The sequence below is a fragment of the Pristiophorus japonicus genome, chromosome 19, assembly GCF_044704955.1.
Source record: "Pristiophorus japonicus isolate sPriJap1 chromosome 19, sPriJap1.hap1, whole genome shotgun sequence".
Classification (NCBI taxonomy): domain Eukaryota; kingdom Metazoa; phylum Chordata; class Chondrichthyes; family Pristiophoridae; genus Pristiophorus; species Pristiophorus japonicus.
Genome location: NC_091995.1, coordinates 62,670,932 through 62,696,202, shown reverse-complemented (window position 1 = coordinate 62,696,202; position 25,271 = coordinate 62,670,932). Strand labels below are relative to the sequence as shown.

The 25,271-nt window shown below is 44.5% G+C and overlaps 1 protein-coding gene and 1 long non-coding RNA gene across 3 annotated transcripts; both read right to left on the bottom strand.

Annotated features, from left to right (window-relative positions):
- Positions 1 to 3,414: 3,414 nt before the first annotated feature.
- LOC139229912 (uncharacterized) lies at positions 3,415 to 20,896 on the bottom strand. 2 transcript variants are annotated; one of them, XR_011587860.1, is made up of 4 exons: positions 20,812 to 20,840; positions 19,971 to 20,056; positions 16,756 to 16,846; positions 3,415 to 3,613 (listed from the first exon to the last, which is right to left on the bottom strand). It is a non-coding gene; the product is annotated as an uncharacterized lncRNA (long non-coding RNA). The 2 variants fall into 2 exon arrangements; XR_011587861.1 differs by lacking the exon at positions 19,971 to 20,056 and having other exon boundaries at positions 20,812 to 20,896.
- Positions 5,929 to 6,697, bottom strand: LOC139230600 (zinc finger protein 34-like). The gene has a single exon (XM_070862421.1). It carries the CDS (start codon positions 6,695 to 6,697, stop codon positions 5,972 to 5,974), a length of 726 nt encoding a protein of 241 aa, XP_070718522.1. The 3' UTR covers positions 5,929 to 5,971.
- Positions 20,897 to 25,271: the final 4,375 nt, after the last annotated feature.

Sequence of the window (25,271 nt, the reverse complement as noted above, 5' to 3'; positions counted from 1 at the left end):
GCCACCATAAAAGCCTTAGAAGAAACTAAGCTTTTAGTATCTCAGGAAAAATCTGTAAAATGTGTAAAGGGAAAGAGATACGAGAAGCCATCCGAAATTAAGAGCGTGGCCACTCAGACGGGATTAAGCTGACAATATCACTTCCCCTTTGGATGAAATAATGAGGGGATGGCACATTGGCCTATCTTGGGGTATATAGCCAAGGGCCAAAGAGGGAGATTTTAAGGGCAAGATTGATTATCAAAGATGTTATCTGGCTATTGTGAAGGCCCTGAGCTGGCTAAACAAGAGGAATGTTTAAAACCACACGTACACATAAAACATAATAAAGCCACAAGATGACCACGCATTGACCTCAGGCTCAAGGGAGCAGTGAAAAAATCCAAAAAGAACTAATATAACCATGTAACAATATAAGGCGAATGATACCTGGAAGGGAACAAATGAATATTTGATCATGCGTTTGTACAACCAATCAGGTCACTGTTAAGGTCCATCTACGAGGACACTTGTGCCAAAACATGTATAATGAAGGTATAATATGAACAGCTTGGTGGAGATCCTCTCTCAGGCAGCTGAGAAGTGAGATGCTCCCCCTGCATGTACTGGAATAAAACATCGTTGAAACTTATCCAAGCTATCCGTCTGTTGAATCCGGGCTTGTTGAGAGGAGAAGGGCAATTCTCCCCATCAAAGAGACCGAGCGTAATGTATAGAAGTTTGCTGATGATACAAAACTAGGTGGGAGGAGAACACAAGAGTCTGCAAAGAGACATAGATAGACTATGTGAGTGGGCAGTAAGGTGGCAGATGGAGTATAATGTAGGGAAATCTGAGGTTATTCACTTTGGTAGGAATAACAGAAAAACAGGTTATCTTTTAAATGATGAGAAACTTTTAAATGTTGGTGTTCAGAGAGATGTGGGTGTCCTTGTGCAAGAACCACAAAGCGAGCATTCAGGTAAAGCAAGCAATAAGGCAGGCAAATGGCGTGTTGTCCTTTATTGCAAGGGGGTTGGAGTATAAGAGTAAGGGTTTCTTGCTACAATTGTACAGGGCCTTAAGTGAGACCACACCTGGAGTACTGTGCAGTGTTGGTCTCCTTATTTCGGTCGCCTTGGAGACAGTGCAACAAAGGTTCACAAAATTGATTCCTGGGATGAGAGGGCCGTCTTATGATGAGAGATTGTGTCGAATGGGCCGATACACTCTGGAGTTTAGAAGAATGAGAGATGATCTCATTGAAACATATGAGATTCTAAAGCAGATTGACAGGGTTGATGCTTAGAGGTTGATTCCCCTGGCTGGAAGTCTAAGACCAGGGGGTACAGTTTCAGGATAAGGGACAGGCCATGTAAGACAGAGATGAGGAGGAATTTCTTCACTCAGAGATGTGAATCTTTAAAATTCTCTGTCCCAGAGGGCTGTGGATGCCGAGTCTCAAGGCTGAGATAGATAGATTTTTGGACTCTAGTGGAATCAAGGGATATGGAGATCAAACGGGAAAGTGGGGTTGAGGTCGATGATCATCCATGAGCAGGCTTCAAGGGCCGTATGGCCTACTCCTTCTCCTATTTCTTATGTTGACATCAAGGGGGCTCTAGATTTATTAGGCGCACACTTTTTCTTTAAGTGAACATACTTGCTCTGAACCTTCACGATCTCTCCTTGAATGCCTGTCCCTGCTGTGACACTGATTTACCTTCAAGTAGCTGTTTCCAGTCCATTGGCGAAAACACATCTCAGCTTCGAAAAATTAGCTTTTCCTCATTGAAGAATTTTTTATTCCAGGTCTATCTTTGTCCTTTTCCATAACTACCCTAAATCTAACTGAATTGTGATCTGGGAGACCGAAGAGGGATTTGGGGGTTCTTGTATATGAAATCCAAAAGGTTTATATGCAGGTAGAGCAAGTAATCGGAAGGCAAATGGAATGTTGGCCTTTATTGCAAGGGTGATGGAGTATAAAAGTAGGGAAGTCCTGCTACAACTGGACAGGGTATTGGCAAGACCACACCTGGAGTACTGCGTACAGTTTTGTTCTCTTTATTTAAGGAAGGATATACTTGCATTGGAGGCAGTTCAGAGAAATTTCACGAGGTTGATTCCTGAGATGAAGGAGTTGTCATATGAAGAGAAGTTCAGCCTACACTCATTGGAGTTTAGAAGAAATGGCGGTGATCTTCTTCAAACAGTTAACATTCTGGGGGGGGGGGTGGGGGCTGATCGGGGTGGATGCAGAAAGGAGGCTTCTCCTCATGGGGGAATCTGGAACTAGGGTGCATAGTTTTAGAATAAGGGGTCGCCCATTTAAGTCAGAAATGAGGAGGAATTTCTTCTCTCAGAGCGTCGTGACTCTTTGGAATTTTCTACCCCAAGGAGCTTGGAGGCTGGGTCATTGAATATATTTAAGGTGGAGATAGACAGATTTTTAAATAAGGGAGACAAAGGTTATGAGGAGCAGGTGGGAAAGTAGAGCTGAGACAATGATCAGATCAGCCATGATCTGATTGAATGGAGCAGCAGGCTCGAGGGGCCAAATGGCCAACTCCTGCTCCTATTTCTCATATTCTTATGATCACCAGCACCAAAAATTATTTTCCACTGATACCTTTTCCACCTGTCCAATCTTCATCCAGCCTAATCCCACTTTCCGGCTCTTGGTCCATAGCCCTGTAGATTATGGCACTTCAAGTGCACATCCAAATAATTTTTTTTAAGGTGGTGAAGGTTTCTGCTCTATCAGCCCTTCAGGCAGTGAGTTCCAGATCCCCACCATCCTTTGGGTGCAGAGATTTCAACCCAAATTACCTCTAAACCTCCTACCAATTACTTTGAATCTATGCCCCCTGGTCGTTGACCCTGCTGCGAAGGGAAATCGGTCCTTCCTATCCACTCTATCTCGGCCACTCATAATTTTATACACCTCATTAAGCTCATCCTCGACCTCCTCTGTTCCAAAGAAAACAAGTCCAGACTATTAAGAGGGTTGGTGGGCTGGAGGAAGTACAGAGATAGGGAGGGCTAAGGTCCTGGAGAGATTTGAACAAGACAATGAGTATTTTAAAGGCCGATGCCATCAGCCATCTCGCCCAGCACAGAATGAGACTCACTACCAACAGGAAGGATGTTACTTTAACTACAACAAATGCATAATGAGCGGACATCAATCTCTGCTTTCCATTTAACTAGCAGCGACATGGAAAGAGGGAATTGAATGATATTTAAACACATAATCCATTTGGCACTGAAGTGTCTGAAACTCATAATAGAAACTCCAGGGAAACAAAATTCTGACAAATGTTAAACTGTTTAGTTGAAAAAAGAAATCCGGATTTAACTTTTAAAAGATCAATTGTTTAATATGGATCTGGATTTAACATTTAAAAGAGAAATTGTTCAACAGGGGTTCACAATGACGCACCGGACAGGCAGACGCAGGATCCAACCCTCGAGCACCATGATTGGTTTCAGAACATGCTGATCCCCGAGCTCACCAGACTCTGAGCTTTCTTCCTGTTGGTTCCCAGCGCAATCACTCACCACCGGTCAACATTACGCTGCCAGATTAAGTTGAGGGGCTCAGAGGAAGAACTAAAATGAAGCCGTGAATCTGAATTAGGAAATAAAATTGGAGAAGCATGATTAAATGAAGGAGGCAAGGCCATGTAAACTAAAGCGTACAACCCTAAAGGGGGTGCATGTACAGTGAGACCTGCGGGTATATGTGCACATATCCCTGAAGGTGGCAGGACAGGTTGAGAAAGTGATTAAAAAAGCTTACGGAATCCTGGGCCTCACAGATGCGTAGAGTACAAAAGCAGCAAAGAATGTTGTGATGAACCTTTAGAAAACACTAGTTTGGCCTTAACTGGAGTATTGTGTCCAATTCTGGGCACCGCACTTTAGGATGCGAAGGCCTTAGAGAGGGTGCAGTAAAGATTTACAAGAATGATTCACGAGATGAGGGACTTCAGTTACTTGGATATATTGGGATTGTTCTCCTTGGAGCAGAGAAATGAGAGGAGATTTGATAGCGGTGTTCAAAATCATGAGGGGTCTGGACAGAGTAGACAGAGAATCTGTTCCCATTGGCGAAAGGGTCAAGAACCAGAGAACACAGATTTAAGGCGATTGGCGAGGGGGGAAAGGGTGGGGAGGGGGAAAGGGCGGGGGACTCGCTGGGAGCCGGCACGGGTTCGATGGGCCGAATGGCCTTCCGTGCTGTAACTATTCTCCGATTCTGTGAGCAGAACCACTCTGTTCCCTGACTCAATCTAACGCTTCCTGATTTAAAGCTGCCCTGTATCTTGACTGCTCCACGGAGAACCACCCCAGCTGCTGCAGCTTGATTCATGTCACTGCTCACCATCCTTATAAGATATTAAACTTATAAGATATTGAGGGGGCTCGACAAGGTGGATGCAGGAAGGATATTTCAACTCAGGGGAAACTAAAACTAGGGGACATATCTTAGAATAAGTGGCCACCCATTTGAAAGGGAGATGAGGAATTTCTTCTCTGAGGGTTGTAAATCTATGGAATCCTCTGCCTCAGAGAGCTGTGGAGGCTGGGTCTTTGAATATAATTAAGGCAGAGATAGACAGATTTGAGTGATAAGAGATTAAAGGGTTATGCGGAGCAGCCAGTGAAGTGGAGCTGAGTCCATGATCAGATCAGCGATGATCTTCTTCAATGGCAGAGCAGGCTCGAGGGTCCAAATATCCTTCTCCTATTTCATAATTTCTAACTGAACATTTCTCCCAGTATAATGTTTGTTGTATTGAAATGTGTGTATTTTAATAAGCTTCAGGTCCTTGCTCATGCCTGCTGCAATTGTGTAGAAAGGTATGTGTAAAGTGATGGTCTTTGTATGGAGATGTGAAACAAGCAAACACTACCTGTGTGTGACAGTGACACAGCCTTGTGATCATAGGCAGAACAATACCCTTGTGGTTATGGTTTATGCAGGGTCAGTTCACCAATGCTCAAGCTAAGAGGTGGCAGGAATCGGGAGCAGCACCAGTAAATAAAATCAGAATGTCAATTCTGATATAGTTTATCTTCATTTATTCCTATTTTAATAGCTTTTGCCGAATGTGGCCCACGCCAAGTGCCAGGATATCGGATCAGGCCCACCATAGAAAATGAGTTTGACAGCCCAAAGGCAGACAATGTCAATCGGATTCCCCCCATCCACCAACCTAACCACTTCTTCACTAACTAAAGCTACTTTGTAAGACTTGACCTTATTTTGAGGAAGACATTTTCAGTACCTGTAATGGCCTCTTCACTTTCACCATGAAAACAGCACCTCTCAGGATCTGTTCGAGCATCTTCCTGGTGATCGAGGTCACGTTGATGGGCCTTTATTACCTGGCTCAGATTTGTCCCCAATTTGGAAAGTGGGAACTACATGTGCTGCCTTCTAATCACAGGGAACAACCCATGACTCTACTGAGCTGTTGGAGATATGGGCAAGGGGCTGACAGAGCGCCCATCCCATTTCTTTAATCACCCTTGGGTGGGTATCATCTGGACCGTACACGTGTCAGGATTAACCCTCATGGCAACTTTGCTGTCAGTGAAGAGAGATGAGAAAGACTAAAGTGCTGCTTGCCTCTCTCAGTGTGGCCCTGAAGGACTGTGTCCAGGCTGAAGTTCTGTTCCCCCTGTAAGATCCTCCTCCCAGATTATCCTTACTCAGCTCCAGCCAGGTGATGCTAAACACTCAGGTGGCAAAGACAAAATTTCACAGCAATGTGTTGAACGAAATACTAATTTATGTGTCTATATAGAGTTATTAACACCAGCGTTACAGGAGTTATAAACCCCAACTATCAGAATAAACACGATTCAGTCCGGGATGTGATTAACAGCAGCAATAAAAGCAGAATCCAACCCCTGCAGTCACTTGTGAACTCGCTGGTGTCTCAGCAGGTACTGTTTGCTTTTAAAACTCTTCTCACAGTCAGAACATTTTAAAGGTCTCTTCCCCAGTGTGAACTCGCTGGTGTGTCAGGAGATACTGTTTGCTTTTAAAACTCTTCTCACAGTGAGAACATTTAAAAGGTTTCTCCCCAGTGTGAACTCGCTGATGTGTCAGCAGGTAGGATAATGCAGTGAATCCCTTCTCACACCCAGAGCAGGTGAACGGCCTCTCCCCAGTGTGAACTCGCTGGTGTGTGCGTAGGTGGGATGAACGAGTGAATCCCTTCCCACAGTTGGAGCAGGTGAATGGCCTTGCCCCGGTGTGAACTCGCTGGTGTGCCAGCAGGTCAGATAACTGAGTGAATCCCTTCCGACTCTCGGAGCAGGTGAACGGCCTCTCCCCAGTGTGAACACGCTGGTGAGTAAGAAGGTTGGATGACTGAGTGAATCCCTTTCCACACTCGGAGCAGGTGAACGGCCTCTCCCCAGTGTGAACTCGCTGATGTGTCCGCAGGTGGGATAACCGAGTGAATCCCTTCCCACAGTCGGAGCATGTGAACGGCCTCTCCCCGGTGTGAATTCGATGGTGTGTTTCCAGCTGGGACAGGTAGTTGAATCTTTTCCCACAGTCCCCACATTTAAATGGTTTCTCCCCAGTGTGACTGCGCTTGTGTCTTTCCAGGTTGGATGATCGGCTCAAGCCTTGTCCACACACAGAGCACATGTACAGTTTCTCCACACTGTGAACGGTGGTTTCTGCTTCCATGATCAAAAGCTGATGATATTCCAGTCCCAATGGATCGAGTGACTGTCAGATCTTGAGGTGATGTTTGGTTTGAGCTTTCAGTCTAGAAATCCTCCCCTTTTAACACCCTGCAAAGTGAATTTCAAACAGGAAAAAGGGAGTCTGAGAGAGAACCCATACAGAGTCGGGATAAATGGTTCATTCATGGTCTGGCAATCATTAATTAGTGTCAAATGCCTTCTGGAAGTCCAAATACACCACATCCACTTTATTACCCTGTTCGTTACATCCTCAAAGAATTCCAGCAAATTTGTCAAATATGACTTGCACTTCATAAATCCATGCCATCTCTGCCGCAGGGATCAGTGCTGGGACCCCAACTATTTACAATCTACGTTAACGATTTTGAAGAAGGGACCGAGTGTAACCTCGCCAAGTTTGCTGACAATACAAAGATGGGAGGAAAAGCAATGTGTGAGGTGGACACAGAACCTGCAAAAGGACACAGAATGGCTAAGTGAGTGGGCAAAAATTTAGCAGATGGAGTATAATGTTGGAAATAAAAAAATCAAAGAGCAAGTTATTACTTAAATGCAGAAAGATTGCAAAGTGCTGCATTACAGCGGGACCTGGAGGTACTTATGCATGAAACACAAAAGGTTAGTATGCAGGTACATCAAGTGATCAGGAAGGCCAATGGAGTCTTGGCCTTTATTGCAAAGCGGATAAAACCAAGGAAGTTTTGCTACAGTTATACAGGTTAATGGGGAGGCCACACCTGGAATGCTGCATGCAGTTTTGGTTTCCATATTTACAAAAGGATATACTTGCTTTGGAGGCAGTTGAGAGAAGGTTCACTAGGTTGATTCCGGAGATGAGGGGGTTGACTTATGAGAAAAGGTTGAGGAGGTTGGGTCTCTACACATTAGAATTCAGAAGAAAGAATGAGAGGTGATGTATCAAACCGTATAAGATTATAACGGGGTTTGACAAGATGGATTGCGAGAGGATGTTTCCACTGATAGGGAAGACTTGAACTAGGGGGCATAATCTTAGATTAAGGTGTCGCCCATTTAAAACGGAGATGAGGAGGAATTTCGTCTCTCACAGGGTTGCAAATCTGTGGAATTCGCTTCCTCAGAGAGCTGAGGAACCTGGGACATTGAATAAATTTAAGACACAGATAGACAGTTTCTGAACCGATAAGGGAATAAGGGGTTATGGGTAGTGGACAGGGAAGTGGACCCGAGTCCATGATCGGATCAGCCATGATCGTATTAAATGTAGATGTCTCCGCAAGATCCTGCAAAACTCCTGGGAGGACAGGCGTACCAACATCAGTGTCCTCATCAAGGCTAACATCCTGATAGTGAATTCAAACAGGCTGCATTTAGACAGGTTGAGAAAACACAGACTCCCATGTCTACATGCGACTGAGCACATTGCATTAAGTCATCAATCAACTTGACATTTCAGGTCCTTTGACAGTGAGCCAATTCGGGGTTAGGAATATATCAATTGAGCCAATAAGGTCAAAGGAGGCGAGCTCTTTTCTGTACATTGAACCAGGTATAAGTACAGTCATTTTGACCATGTCGACTCAGAAGGACAAAGCACTGGCTTAAAGCCAGAAGCTTGTTGCTGCTGCCAGAATAAAGTTACATTAAAACTACTATCGGAGTTCGTATTTCATTGGAAATTAAGAAATCTAACAATTTTGGCGTCATGGACAGGATCGCTGAGGGAAGAAAATTAATTTTGGACATCGGACCTACATACTGGGGTAAGGACTCCTCTTTATAAAAGTCCTCGGTCAAAAGTCTAAATTCGCCTCTCCTTCTACTCGATTCCAAAAGCCTCCGGTTTGCGAACCCTCCGGTTGGTAGTAGGCATGAGGTCCCATAGAGGTCTAACTTCGGTGGTGTGTTAGTTAATTAATCACCGACCCACTGATCGGCTGGAAAGCCTATGACTCGAGACCCCAGTAATGAAATCAGTATTATGGCAGCAGGAGATAAGAGCAAAGAATTGCCTACAACTGTTAAAGGTGGGGAGGCACCACCTGAGGTTTCGATAGATGAAATCCTCCAACAGTTGAAAGAATACATAGAGCAACAATTCGACTTATCTAAAACCTGTATTAAGATCGAACAAAAGTATGGAACCTCCAAAGGACAATGGTCCTGGGACGAGATTAAAAGGGTCTGGGGAAAAACGACCCGTATGAAAAATAGAGCGAACTAGATGCTCCCTAGTTGTTATGGGAAAGATCCGAAAGCGGAATGAAATTATTATGCGTTCCCAATATGATCGAGAACTGACCAGTACAAAGGACCAATTGCAAGCTGTTTGTGCACAGCTCCGACAGAAAAAACTTGAACTTGAAAAGTCGGAAGCGGAAGTTAAAATCTTAAAGGTGAAATTAAAGAATGGAAAAAATCATTAGGTTAAGAGACAGTAATAGGAAAAGGAAAATGTATCGGTCAATTCACTGGGTACCCATGTTTGGATAAATTAAAAGCGCAAACCCGAAGGCACGACCGAGGAATAGATACGGATTCTGAATCCTCTGATGATACAGGGTGAGAGGATGAAGAATTAGGGGTGTGTTTGCCCCATTTAAAAAAAAAGACGAGTTGTAGTGAAATCGGAAGAGACTGCGGATGAGGGTGGAACCAAAAAAACGAGGAAAAGGGTGTATGCAGAATACTTAGTTCATGATCAGGCAGACCCAGAGAAAATTGCTAAATGATCCAAGGAATTGCCCAATCCGAAGAAAGGGGGAGTAAAAACGTGGGACCAATTGGACCGCTTAAGAAATATATATCAACTTCATCCCTGGGACGGAGTGCAAATTTTGACCATAATGCACATGCAGGGCAAAACAGCAAAGTTGTGGCAGGGAAAGAGGACGGAGCCAGTGATACAATTCAGCCAACAAACCAGGCTTGTCACAAGATAACGACCTCATAGAAGCATTTAAGCGACTGATAATACAACAACAGAAGGAGTTACTTGGGATCGCAAAAAACGATTAGAGCCCAACCTGATCCATCTCCTCGCACTAATACAACAAAGGGGAGATGGGCTATATATAACTGTGATGGTGGGCGATAAGGATGTGGACTGTCTTTTAGACACAGGGGTGGAATTAACATGCTTACCCCTACAATATGGAGACTTTTTGTCGTTGGATGGTAAGGCATTTACAGCCTCTGGAGTTGGTGGCCATAAAATGGAAATTAAAAGAAAAACACCGGTACTTATAGGGCTGGGTCCACATGAACTAACCACGCCGGTCTGGATAGGCCCAGTAGATAAACCCCTTTTGGGAATGGACGTTCTAATCCAAGTAGTTTCATCACTGCATTTCGAGGATAATCGGGTGACATGGTCAATTAGAACTTTCAAGAAAGAAGAATTGAAGGAATACCCGATATAGGCTAAAGATAAGAATGATTGTGGCCTACTCCAGATGGAGCTTACTTAATTTACCGGGACCAAGCCTCCATGCACTAAACAGTATCCCATCAGTCCAACTGCCATCGCGGGAATCTTACCGGTTATTCAGCAATTGGAGAAACAAGGGGTGCTATTTGAAACGCATAGCTCCTGCAATAGCCCCGTGTGGCCGGTACAGAAATCTAATGAAACTTGGCGTTTGACTGTCGATTATAGGAAAGCTAACCAGTGTATTGATCAAAAAGCTCCTTTGGTCGCGGATCCCTCCACCATTTTTAATGCTCTCAAACCGGAACATAAATATTTCTCGGTAATAGAAAAGGCCAACGGATTTTGGTCGTTGCCTCTACAACCGGATTTCGACAGTGGTTTGCTTTCACGGTCCAAGGACAACAATATACTTGGACCCGGTTACCGCAGGGTTTCCACAACAGCCCTACGGTATTCCACATGGCTTTACAAAGCCATTTGCGAGAATTACCTCCCCTGTCATCCAATATGTAGACGATATCCTGCTAGCTTCAAACACGGAAGAACAGCATGAACAAGATTTACGAGCTTTGCAGGACCACCTTTGGCTGAAAGAACATAAAGCCAGCATCGACAAAGCACAAATATCCCAAGAAGAGGTTGTATACCTGCGACAAAAGATTTTAGAAGGGAAGAGAGAACTTACCTAGGATAGAACTGCAGCCATACGGGCTGCTAAAAAAACCCACCACTATTCTGGAACGAAGGTCTTTTTTGGGATTGTGTAACTTTAACAGAAATTGGATAGACTCCTTCACGCAGCTTGCTCAGCCACTGATATTTTAAAGGGGAAACGTGCCTCTAAAGAAGCCATCACCCTCACTAAGGAACAGCAAGAGGCCTTCCTGAGTTTGAAAAATGTTTTGTGTTCGGCACCGGCTCTGGGAATCCCCGACAGTGGCAAGCCATTTACCCTGTTTGTCCATGACAAAGAAGGATACATGACAGCGATACTGACACAAGAAAATGGGGATCGACAAACACCTATTGCTATTATTCGGCAACACTGGATGCGGTAGCCCTCGGATGGGGAAGTTGCCTAAGGGCCATGGAAGCTACATAGTAGAGTACCAAGGGAATTACATGTAAATACCTTTTTATATATGTCATACATTTCTGCCAAACAAGGTAATATTTCCAGTTGTTGAGTATGTGCGCATATTCCTATTCACTCAAAGGGAGGGATTCCCTTGAGGCTAGTTCCCTTGAATATCTCGGAAATGGCTGAGTGGATAATTAATCAAAACAAAACAGGCAAGGCATTTCAGGATACGGAAAACTGGGCACGTAAATGGAAGTCAGCAGGTTAAAATCTGACTACATTTGAAGGGGGATACCAACTATGCTGCAATAATTCCAAAGGGCCCCCATTTTTTGTTATCACTAATACAACGGGAGTAGGAAGACGGGGGAATCGGTCTGTCTGATTAGAAACATCAAAGGAGGCCAAAATATGGGGAATAGTAACTGCTCCCGGAATTATAATATAATCAAGCCACGGAATCGTCCAAACTGGGCCGATGTTGGAATTTTTAACGTAACGGGGATTCTGAATAAAACGGATGGAAAAGCCTGAACAGGACCCGGAGTGTTGCTGACAAAGAAACAGCTAACCTTCATTGCTTATAATGGCACCTATTGGGTGTGTGGCCACAAGGCCGACCCTTGGCTGCCCCAAAATTGGACGGGATCCTGCTATAAAGCCTACATTGCGCCTTATATGTATCATATAAAGTCACTGTCGGAACATTTATACCGTCCTAAGAGAGCTATCACAGAAACAGAGAGGTTCTTTGCCATTCTGATTCCCAGGTATGGGACCGCCAGACTGGCAAGGGAATCCATTAACATGGCATCCGTTGTGGAACGGGTAGCCAATAATACCTCAGAGGCCCTAGTTAAAATCAATGCAGAAATAGTAGCAATCCGCACAGTAGCCCTACAGAATAGACTGGCCCTTGATTACATCCTGGCTGAAAAGGGAGGTACTTGTGCCCTACTCGGAACTGAGTGTTGCACATATATCCCACATAGCTCTGAAGAAATTACCCACTTAGCAGAGCATATCCAAAAGGAGGTGGAAAAACTTAAGCAACCCCCATCATTCACTTTGTGGAACGGAGCCACTGAATGGCTAGTTTCAATGGGAACTTCACTGGTGGAAGGTTTAATTCTATTTGTTGTAATTATTTTACTTTTATATTGTTCGTTAAGTTGATTAAATGTTGTTGCAACCAGGCAGCTGTAGCTGCTGTCCCGCATGTGAGACACCTTGCAGGTCCCAGCAGACCGTCTGTAGGTAGCACAGGGGTATGTTATGCTTAAGGGAAGGTTCTTTACTGGTTGAATTAATATATTGATTTGGATTAAATTGGAATAAGGTTAATTAACCTACTAAAACCAGACTTCTATTGTGGCCACGATGGAACTCGGGTTGGTGTAAATTTGTGTGGAAGCTCCTAGTCCGGATATGTGGCGAAACACATCAACAAATTTTAGAAGTAAACTCTATTAACATGTATGAAATTATTTTGAAGAATGTTTAACCAGTGATACCTGATGTTTTATGATTCAGTTTGTGAAAGAATCAAAGGGGGATTGATAGAGAATTCAAACAGGCTGCATTTAAACAGGTTGAGAAAACACAGACTCCCATGTCTACATGCGACTGAGCACATTGCATTAAGTCATCAATCAACTTGACATTTCAGGACCTTTGACAGTGAGCCAATTCAGGGTTAAGAATATATCAATTGAGCCAATAACGTCAAAGGAGGCGAGTTCTTTTCTGTAAATTGAAGCAGGCATAAGTACAGCTATTTTGACCATGTGGTCTCAGAAGGACAAAGGCCTGGCTTAAAGCCAGAACCTTGTTGCTGCTACCAGAATAAAGTTACGTTAAAACTACAATCGGAGTTCGTATTTCATTGGAAATTATGAGATGTAACACATCCCCAGCATTGAAGCACTGACCACAATCGATCAGCTTCGTTGGCCAGGTCACATAGTTCGCATGACAGACACGAGACACCCCAAACAAATGCTCTATGCGGAGCCCCTTCATGGCAAACGAGCAAAAGGTGGGTAGTGGAAACGTTACAAGGACACGCTCAAAGCCTCCCTGGTAAAGTGCGACATCACCACTGACAGCTGGGAGTGCCAGGCCGAAGACCGCTCTAGGTGGAAAAAGTGCATCCGGGACTTCTTCGAATCTTAACGCCGAGAGCATGAAGTGGTCAAGCGCAGTCAGTGGAAGGAGCGTGCGGCAAACCAGTCCCACCCACACCTTCCCTCGGCGAATACCTGTCCCACCTGTGACAGATTCCATGGCTCCCGTATTGACTGTTCAGCTACCAAAGAACTCACTTCAGGAGTGGAAGCAAGTCTTCCTCAATTCCGAGGGGCTGCCTGTGATGAAATGGCAGAGCAGGCTCGAGGGGCCGTATGTCCTGCTCCTGCTCCTATTTCTTATGTTCTTACATTGTGGGTGTCTGGTGTGGGAGTGTGGATTTTACTCTGTATCTGTCCATCTCTGGTATGTGAATGAACGTTTTAATCGGTGTCAGTTTCTGATACGAGACCGTGGGTTTTATCCTGTACCTGTCAATTTCTGGTAATTTCCTGTGGGTTTCATTCTGCTTCTTTCCATTCCTGATGTGTGAATGTGTGTTTTGCGCTGTATCTGTCCATCTCTTATGTGAATGTGATCTTTGCTCTATACCCGTCATTCTCCAATATAGAAACATAGAAACTTACAGCACAGAACGAGGCCATTTCGGCCCATCATATCCACGGGGGCCGACAAAGAGCCGCACGGCCCTTGGACAGCAACCCAAAAGGTTACATAAAACTATGAATAATGACGGAAAGGCAAAGAGCATCCAGCCCAACAAGTCCGACTCACACAACTTATACTGAAACATTCTACACACCAAACGAAGCCATGTGATCTCCTGGGAGAAGCAAAAACCAGATCAAACACAGGCCAATTGAGGGAGATAAAATCTGGGAAAATTCCTCTCCGACACATCCAGGCGATCGAAACAATTCCAGGAGATCACCCTGGTCATGTTCGATTCCCAGCAGTACTTACCATTATATCTGTGCCGTCTAATAAGGGGTCATTCAGTCTAATCCCAATTACCAGCTCTCGGTCTGTAACTCTGCAGGTTACAGCACTTTAAGTACCCATCCTGCCATCTCTTAAAAGTGGTGAGGCTTTCTGCATCAATCACCAAGTTCCAGGTCCCCACAACCCTGTGTAAAGAAGTGCCCCCTTAAATCCTCTCCAAACCTTCCACTAACCACCTTAAAGCTATGCCCCTCATAACAGATCCCTCCACCAATGGAAATAGACCCTTACTATCCACTAAATCCAGGCCCCTCAATATTTTGTACACCTCAATCAGGTCTCCTCTCAACCTCCTCTGTTCCAATGAGAACAAACCCAGCATATCCAATCTGTCCTCATAACTAACATTTACATTCTGGGCAGCATCCTCGGAAATCTCCTCTGCACCCTCTCTAGTGCAATCACGCCCTTCCTATAATATGGCGACAAGAACTGCATGCAGTACTCCAGCTGTGGCCTAACTAAAGTATAATACAATTTAAACATAACCTTCCTGCTCTTATGTTCTATGCCTCGACCAATAAAGGCAAGTATTCTGTATGCATTCTTAACCACCTGATCCACCTGTCCTGCTACTTTCAGGGATCTGCGGATAAGCACTCCAAGGTCACTTTGTACATCTACACTATTAAGCGGCCTACCGCTTAATGTGTATACCCTTTCCTTATTAGTCCTTCCAAAGTGCATCACCTCACACTTCTGTGAATTAAATTCCATTTGCCACTGCTCTGCCCACCTGACCAATAGATTGATATCCTCCTGCAGCCCATGACTTTCCTCTTCATCATCAATCACACAGCCAATTTTAGTGTAATCTGCAAGCTTCTTAATCATACTCCCTATATTCAAATTTAAATAATTGATGTAAACCAAAAATAGCAAGGGTCCCAGTACTGAGCCCTGCGCAACCCCACTGGAAACATCCTTTCAGTCACAAAAACATCCATCAATCATTACCCTTTGCTTCCTACCTCCAAGCCAATTTTGGATCCAACTTGCCACTTTGTCCTGGATCGCACGAGCTTTAACCTTCATGACCAGTCTACCATGTGGGACTTTATCAAAATTTTTGCTGAAGTCCAGATATACTACATCGTACGTATGTTAGTATTGTTTTGTCAATTTTTGTTATGGAGGTGAGTATTTATGTTGAATCTTTCGGTCTTTGATAAATGAGTCTGTGTTTCACTCTGCATCTATCAATCTCTGGTATGTGAGTGTGGGCCTTTCTCTGTATCTCCATTTCTGTTATGGGAGTCTGGGTTTTATTCTCTATCTGTCAAATTCTGATATGTGATTGTGGGCCTTACTCTATACCTGCCAGTTTCTGCTTAATATGGAGTGTGGGCTTTCCTTTGTACCTGTCAGTTTCTGGTATGAAAGAGAGGTCTTTACCCTGTACATGTTAATTACTGGTTCGTGAGTCTGGGCATTTCACTGTATGTCAATTTATGTTATGGGAATATGGATTTTAACATGTCAGCCTCTGATGTGTGAGTGTTGGTTTTATACTGTATTGCTCAGCCTCTGATATGAGTGTGGGTGTTATATTGTATCTCTCAGACTCTGATAAGCAAGTGTGTATATTTTTCTGTAACTGTCAGGTTTTGGTATGTGTATTGAGGTTTAATCTGTGCTTCTCAGTTTCTGCTATGTTGGTCTTGGTTTAATCTGTACCTATTTGTTCCTGCTACTTGATTGTGTGTTTTAGACTGCACCTGTCAGTTCCTGCTACGTGAGTGTGGAATTTACTCTGTATTTGCCAGTCTCTGGTCTGTGAACGTGAGAATCAATTTACCTGTATTTCTGATATGTGAGTGAAGATTTTGTTTTCTGCGTGTGATTTTTCTGATGTGTGGGTTTTACTCTGCCCCATCAGTTTCTGCGATGCAAGTAACAATTGTACTTACTGCCTTTCAGATTTCCGTATGTGCACATTTGATTTACACTTTACCTGTCACTCTCTGGTATGCAAGTGTGAATTTTATTCTGTTAGTTACTTTCATATATGTGGGTGTGTGTTGTATACTGTATCTGTCAGTCTATGGTACGGGAAAGTGGGTTTTATTCTGCACCTGTCATCTTCTGGTATGTTCGGGGGGGTTAAATACTGAACCTGTCAGATTCTGAAACATGAATATGGCTTTTGCTCTGTACCTGTCAGCTTCTGATATGCGAGTGTGGTTTATACGTTCTGTTTCACATTTTCTCTGATAGATGATTGTGTGATTTAATCTCGACCCGCCAGTTTCTGGCAAGTGAGTGTGGGTGTTTAATGTGTGATCTGTTTCAATGGTGAAACAATATCTGATTCTACTGCTCAATGTGGCTGTGAGATTCACAATGTAACTCTGCCACTTCGGAACACTGTGGGACTGACAGCTTCTGCTGCCTGTGATAATAGGATTGAGGCCAGTTCTGTGTCTTTGCGCTCTGCCAGTGATAATCTACTTACTGTGTGTGAGAAGGAGTTGCCTGCACTTTCCTTGTGTTCCAGGTGGAGGAGGAAAGCTCACATTTGTTCTGGCTGGTTAAAACATTTTGCTCTGAGAATAATAATACGAGAACATTATTAGTTCTAAGATATGGATGCGGGGGAGAATATTATGTATCTGAGGGAGCAACAATATATCTCTCAATCACCAGCAACATAGTTCTGGAGAACTCAGCTCGCCGACACAATATAACTGGTCTTTAAAATATATTCTCCCACACTCCTCTCCTGGTGCCTGCAATAGATGCACTTTGTGAAACTCCCCTCATCCTCACTGTCAGGCTGTGTTTCCACTGCTCACTATCCAAGAATAACAGACACGGTGAGATTTGAACTGAATCAGGAATATTCACCACTGATTTGGGGAAAGAAAGCAGCAATGAGGTGGTTTACTTTTTCTGTTACCTTAAACTGTACACACACAGCCTGAGAATTGCCTCTCCCTTCCCCCACTCACTCCATGTTCCGGAACTAGGTCCTGCTTCACACTGCCTCTTACACACAGCCCTCAACTGAAGTAAACCAGGAACATTCACTACTGGTTTGAAGACAGAAAGCAGCAATGATTGTAAATATCAGATTCTGCCCATTCTGTCTCCATTACTCTGGACACACGCTGTCTACACACAGCCCGAGAATAGCCTCTCTCTTCCCTCACTCACACCATACACTGAGACTGGTACCTGCTCCATGATGCCTCTTACACAGAGCCCCTGACTCCCCCTGAATTTCCCCCTTATTCTAAGATCATGCCCTCTAGTTCTAATCTCCCCCATCAGTGGAAACATCCTCTCTGCATCCACCTTGTCAAGCCCCCTCATAATCTTATACATTTCGATAAGATCACCTCACATTCTTCTGAATTCCAATGAGTAGAGGCTCAAACCTCTCAACCTTCCCTCATAAGTCAACCCCCTCATCTCCGGAATCAGCTGAGTGAACCTTCTCTGAAATGCCTCCAAAGCAAGTATATCCTTTCATAAATATGGAAACCAAAACTGAACGCAGTAGTCCAGGTGTGGCCTCACCATACCCTGTATAGGTGTAGCAAGAATTCCCTGGTTTTATACTCCATCCCCTTTGCAATAAAGAACAAGATTTCATTGGCATTCCTGATCAATTGCTGTACCTGCATACTATCCAATTTGTGTCTCATGCACAAGTACACCAAGTTCCCGCAGCATTTTGCAATCTTTCTCCATTTAAATAATAATTTGGTCTTTTATTTTTTCTGCCAAAGAACATGACCTCACACTTTCCAACTTTATACTCCATCTGCCAAATTTTTGCCCACTCACTTAGCCTGTCTATGTCCTTTTGCAGATTTTTTGTGTGCTCCTCACACATTGCTTTTCCTCCCATCTTTGTATCGTCAGCAAATTAGGCTATGTTACACTCAGTCCCGTCGTCCATGTCGTTAATATGGATTGTAAATAGTTGGGGTCCCAGCACTGATACCTGCGGCACCCCACTCATTACTGATTGCCAACCAGAGAATTAACCATTTATCCCGATTCTCTGTTTTCTGGTAGCTAGCCAATCATCTATCCATTCTAATATATTACCCCCAACCCTGTGAACTTTTACCTTATGCAGTAACCTTTTATGTGGCACCTTGTGAAATGCCTTCTGGAAGTCCAAATACATCACATCTACTGGTTTCCTTTTATCCACCCTGTTCGTTACATCCTCAAAGAATTCCAGCAAATTTTTCAAATTTGATTTCCCCTTCATAAATCCATGCTGACTCTAGCTGACTGAATTTTGCTTTTCCAAATGTCCTGCTGCTGCTTCTTTAATAATGGACTCCAACATTTTGCCAACCACAGATGTTAGGCTAACTGGTCTATAGTTTCCTGCTTTTTGTCAGCCTCCTTTTTTAAATAGGGGCATTACATTTGCAGTTTTTCAATCTGCTGGGAGCTCGCCAAAATCCAGGGAATTTTGGTAAATTACAACCAATGCATGCACAATCCCTGCTGTTATTTTTCAAGACCCTAGGATGCAAGACATGACGTCCAGGGGATTTATCTGTCTTTAGTCCAATTATCTTACCGAATACCACCTTGTTAGTGATTGCGATTGTGTTAAGTTCCTCCCCCGCTATAGCCCCTTGACTATCCACTATTGGAATATAGTTAGTGTCCTCTACCGTAAAGACTGATACAAAATGTTTGTTCAGAGTTTCTGCCATCTCCATGTTTCTCATTACTAATTCCCCAGTCCCATCCTCTAAGGGATCAACATTTACTTTAGAAAATCTTTTCCTTTTTATATACCTACAGAAACTCTTGCTCTCTGTTGTGGTCTGTGTGTTGAGGTTTAATCTGTGCGTCTCAGTTTCTGGTATGTTAGTCTGGGTTTAACCTGTACCTATATGTTCCTGCTACTTGATTTATGTTTTAGACTGTACCTGTCAGTTCCTGCAATGTGAGTGTGGAATTTACTCTGTACCTGCCAGTCTTTGGTATGTGAACGTGATTATCAATTTACTTTTAACCTGTATTTCTCTGATATGTGACTGAAGATTTTACCTTCCAGCTGTCAGTTTTCTGATATGTGCATGTGGGTTTTACTCTGCCCCTATCAGTTTCTGCGATGCAGGTAACAAATTAACTTGCTGCCTTTCAATTTTCCGATATGTGCACATGAGATTTACACTTTACCTGTCACTCTCTGGTATGCAAGTGGAGATTTTATTCTGTTAGTCACTTTCATATATGTGGGTGTGTGTTGTATACTGTATCGGTCAGTCTATGGTACGGGAATGTGGGTTTTATTCTGCACTTGTCATCTTCTGGTATGTTCGGTGGGTTAAATACTGAACCTGTCAGATTCTGAAACATGAATATGGCTTTTGCTCTGTACCCATCAGCTTCTGATATGCGAGTGTAGTTTATACTATCTGTTTCACATTTTTTCTGATAGATGATTGTGTGATTTAATCTCTACCTGCAAGTTTCTGGCAAGTGAGTGTGGGTGTTTAATGTACCTGTCAGTGTGATCTGTTTCAATGGTGAAACAGCATCTGATTCTACTGTTCCATGTGGCTGTAAGATTATCAATGTAACTCTGCCACTTCGGATCACTGTGGGACTGACAGCTTCTGCTGCCTGCGATCATCGGATTGAGGCCAGTTCTGTGTCTCTGCATTCTGCCAGTGATAATCTACTTACTGTATGTGTGAAGGAGCTGCCTGCATTGTTCCTTGTGTTCCAGATGGAGGAAAGATCATATTTGTTCTGGCTGGTTGAAGAAGTTGCTTTGAGAATTATAATACGAGAACATTATTAGTTCTTAGATATGGATGCGGGGGAGAATATAATGTATCTGAGGGAGCAACAATATATCCCTTGACCACCAGAAACACGGTTCTGGAGAACTCAGCTCACCGAAACAATATAACTGCTCTTTAAAATATCTTCTCCCACACTCCTCTCCTGGTTACTGCAATAGATGCACTTTGTGAAACTCCCCACATCCTCACTGTCAGGCTGTGTTTCCACTGCTCACTGTCCAAGAACAACAGACACGGTGAGATTGGAACTGAATCAGGAACATTCACTACTGATTTGGGGAAAGAAAGCAGAAATGATTTGAAAGAGCGAGGTGATTTACTTGCTCTGTTATCTTACAACTGCCCGAGAATGGCCTCTCCCTTCCCCCACTCACTCCATGTTCCGGAACTAGTTCCTGCTTCACTCTGTCTCTTACACACAGCTCCCAACAGAACTAAACCAGGAACGTTCACTGCTGGTTTGGAGAGAGAAAGCAGAAGATTGTAAATAGCAGATTCTGCCCATTCTGTCTCCCTTACCCTGGACACACACAGCCCGAGAATGGCCTCTCTCTTCCCCCACTCACACCACACACTGAGACTGGTTCTTGGTCCAATCTGCCTCTTACACACAGACCCCGACTCCCCCTGAACTCCCTCCGGACTCAATGCCGATCTCTGAGCCCATCTGCGGACACGCTCCCAAAGTGCTCCGCTGCCGTAAGGAGGCTGCTGCTCACTGCCTTACGCCGGGGCCGCATTGTCTCCATTCCCGGCTGTTTTAAACAATCTTCTTCCGCTCACTGAGTGAATGGCGATCACAGGCAGGACTGGGGGAGAGGAGGGCGCATGCGCTATTCTGCTCACTGGAAATCGACACAGGGGGCGGGGCTTATCCGCGCATGCGCAGCTCTCTGCACTAATTCAGCCTGTAAATATCAAAGTGCACTTTTACCAATTTACTTTTATTAGAATCTGAGCAAAGGAACTGGGCCTGGGGGGGTGGGGCGGGAGCACAGAGAATGATTACAGCTGGGAGCCTTGTCCCTTGGAGATGCTCAATTTGGGATCATTCCGTGCAGGTTGTTTCTGTCCATGAGCCCGTCTTCACAAAGCAATCCTGCAGAAACATCGGAGGGACAAGGGAGTGGGAGTGTTTGCTGGGACCGTGCAGGATTTAATATCTGACAGAAACAGTCCGAGATCAGTTTAATTAGAGTAAAACACTCGGTCACTGAGAGTAATACCGAGCAGCCCTGAGCTGCAAGATTGCAGAGATTACAACAGGCAAGCGAGGGTGAAATGTGGGCCATTGTTTCTCTCACTCTCGGACACTGTCCCGCAGTGTGGGATTAATAATGTGTCTGTCTCTGGTACAATATCAGTGAGAGAGGAAACTGCATCTTCTGTCTCTCCAATGGGAACTTTCAGGAAAAAACGGGACTTCACAGATCAGTCTGGAACTGATATTGTGCATGTCTTTCTGTGTCTCACCGCCCTACTTCGCACTCTCCTGTCTCTCCTCTCCAAGTCTCTGTCACTATCCGCTCTTGTACCGGTTGTGATGTGGGATACTGTTATTTAGCGTGATGTCGAAACACTGTTGGAGATGTAAGACTGATAATGTCTCTGTTTCTCTCCCTCATGCAATACGTGAAGGTGTGGCACTGTTACTGAGCTTAATATGGTGACACTGATACAAAGTGTAAGACTGATACTGTGTCTGTCTCTCTGTCGCTCTCTCTGATAGCCATCTCTGGGTGTTGAGTATGGGATGTCACCATCACAGGCAGTCACTCAGAATCGAGGAAGACTTGCTTCCACTCTAAAAAATGAGCCCTTAGGTGGCTGAACAGTCCAATACGAGAACCACAGTCCCTGTCACAGGTGAGGCAGATCGTTGTTGAGGGTAAGGGTGGGTGACTTGTTTGCCGCACGCTCTTTCCGCAATGACACTCTAGGTGCTCAGCGCCCTCCCGGATGCATTTCCTCCACTTAGGTCGGTCTTTGGCCAGGGACTCCCAGGTGTCTTTGGGAACAATGTGTTCAATGACGGTCAGTCTCACGTTCAGGTTCCGTCTGTTTTGTTTCTCTATGAGGCCAGTCCCTCTCTATTGATTCACTGATCTGTGCAGCGTTTGTTGATATAGATTCCTACATGTTCGACATGTTTGTAACTGAGAATGTCTGAGACTTATTCCTGATCAGGAAACTCTCAACTTAATACAAGAACACAATAGCAGAGATTAATGCTATCGGTATCGATGTCCATGAAGATCCGGGGATTGTTGCCGGCCATCGTGCGGGAGGGTTTGCTGAGATGCTGAGCTCAGTGTGTGAGAGACTGTGAGGGCAAGTGGCGCGGAACATAAGCAGCCCTTTCAGATACTATGGATGGCTCTGAAAAGAGCCGTTCTGTTATTAAATTCAATCCTGTCCGCTTTACTTGCTCTTGGACACACTGGTGGTTTTCTTGGACAGCAGCACAGCGTGGATATTAAGCAGCACCCTGTGATGGTCACCTTTCCCAGCAGCTTGTTGAGCTCCTCGTCTTTGCGGATGGCCAGCTGCAGGTGTCAGGGGATGATGCGGGTCTTTTTGTTGTCGCGGGCCGCGTTGCAGGCCAGCTCCAGGATTTCAGCGGTCAGATACTCGCGCACAGCAGCCATGTAGATCGGGGCTCCGGCACCCATATGCTCAGCATAGTTCCCCTTCCGCAGGAGCCTGTGAACACGGCCCACAGGAAAGTGCAGTCCGGCCCGGGAGGAGCGAGACTTGGCCTTAGCCCGAGCTTTACCGCCGCTTTTTCCTCTTCCCGACATTTCCACAATCCACACGTTCAGAGAAAGAATGAGAAACTTCTCCCACATCTGCCTTTCTTATACTTTCTGCAGGAATGCCGGGAGCGAGCTTGTGATTGGTCGCTCTGTGGAGCATTTCATTGGTTATCGGAAAAGACCAATCACAGTTTGTTTAGCGCACGAATGAAAGTGGAGCCGAAATTACTGTCGCCAACAGTCAGAATAACGATTTTTAAATTCAAAAACCCCACCAAGAATGATTCAAATAGGGGATTATGTTAATAAATTCACTATTAGTCAAAGATTTGCCAACACGTTTTAATTTATTTTGTCTTATTCCACATATCCCTTGCAAGATCCAGGCTGTTACAATCAGGATTAAATTCGGGTACTGTTTGAAACTGTCTGTAATGGCCGGAAATCAATCTCCACTGATTCTGTAACGGGACACATTCCAACTCAATCTTTCTAAATGTTGGGTTTCAAAGATTATCGATCGATCCCCCGCAGAGGCGGGAGTGTGACCAGAACTGGGATTCTTTCTGTGAAAAGAGAAGAGGGACAGAGTGTTCAAATTGCTCCGGTTCTGGTCTCTAAGAACTCCCATTCTGGGTTGTTACACTGCGGAGAGTGTCCGGTTAATAAACGGACTGACCCGCAACAGGAATTGAAAAATAAACTTGAGAAGGGCTTGCGAGAGACAATATGAGACTGAAACCTGAGTCTCAGCCCCTAAGCAAACTCTTAATTCGGCAGGCGGTGTAAATGAACGGGTCTGAGACAAAAGTCAAACTGCGACCGTGTTTGTAGTTTGTGGACGGTAAATTCTGGCCACACTGAGGTCGAACGAGACAGTGAAGCTGTGAAATCTACAGCTGGAACTGCAAAGGTTCTCACACTTGTTCAGGAAATAATTAGTGATTTGAGTCTAAAGGGAGGTGCATTTGTGGAGCTCTTTCAGAGAGGTTCTGCGTGGCTCTCAAAAGAGCCATTGTGTTTGGTTTGATCTCACAGGACAGTGCGTAGTTTTACTTGGAGCTTCACCACCTTTGTCCCTTCCGACACGGCATGCTTGGCCAGCTCCCCGGGCAGCAGGCACACTGCGGTCTGGATCCCCCGGAAGCTGATGGTGCGGCGCTTGTTGTAATGAACCAGGCGGGAAGCCTCAATCGCGATGCGCTCAAAAATATCATTCACAACCGAGTTCATGATGCCCATGGCCTTGGAGGAGATGCCGGTGTCGGGGTGAACCTGCTTCATCACTTTGTATATGTCGATGGAGTATCTCTCCTATCTCGACTTTCTGCGCTTCCTGCCGTCCTTCGGTGGTGTTTTCTTGATGACGTTCTTGGCGGTAACTGTTTACTTTCCGTCAGCCATCATATCGGTCAGTCCGACGCAGATTTAAAGAAACTCTGTTCCGAGCCCGCATTATATGGGCAGCCCCACACTCCGCCCACAGCCCTATGCTAATGAGGGGTGGGTGGCTATGATTGTGATTGGTTCATTGGCTGCCTTGTCAATATCCATAGTTCTGTATCTCTCTGATTAGTCTCTTTAAACATCCAATCAGATTTGTTGCTCGCCACAATCACACATTCTTGTATGAGGTCATCAGTTACAACCCTTCCTGATTCATAGTCTGTTCTTTGAGTTTATATTCTGCTCTCAGGCAAAAATCTTATGAGGAGGTTCATTAATGTTTTAGTATATATTGAATGAACTGAACAGAATGAAATGAACCAAACTCGCTGCTCTATTTGTCGATCTACATTACGACTGTTCAACAGACATTGACTGGTTTATAACTGAGATCGACTGAGGGTCACCTGGTTTGGAAACTCCCAGCTTATCAACCGCAGGGATTTTAATTAAGCAGAGAAATAGGGACTTGGATTTATATTGCGCCTTTCAGGACTATCGGACTTCTGATGGTGCTTCGCAGCCAATGAAGTACTTTTTGAAGTGTAGACACTGTAGTAATGTAGGAAAGGCGGCAGGCATTTCGGGCACAGCAAGCTCCCACAAAACAGCAAAGTGATAATGTCTGGATAGGTTGTTGTGTTATGTTGGTCGAGGGGTAAGTTTTGGCTGGACACCGGGGGTAATTGCCTGCTATTCTTCAAATTAGTGGCTGTGGAATGTATTATGCCCACCAGAAAGAGTTGAAGGGGCCTCGGTTTAACGTATCTTCCTATAGATGGAACCTCCAACAGTGCAGCACTCCCTCATCACTGCATTGGTGTGTCAGCTTCGACTTTGTACTTAATTCCCTGCAGTGGGACTTGGACCCACAACCTTCTGACACAGAAGCGAGAGTGCTACCAACTGAAGCACAGCTGATAAGTTTGTGATCAATCGTTCAGTTTCTTCAGACAGTAAGCAGCCCTTTCACAGAT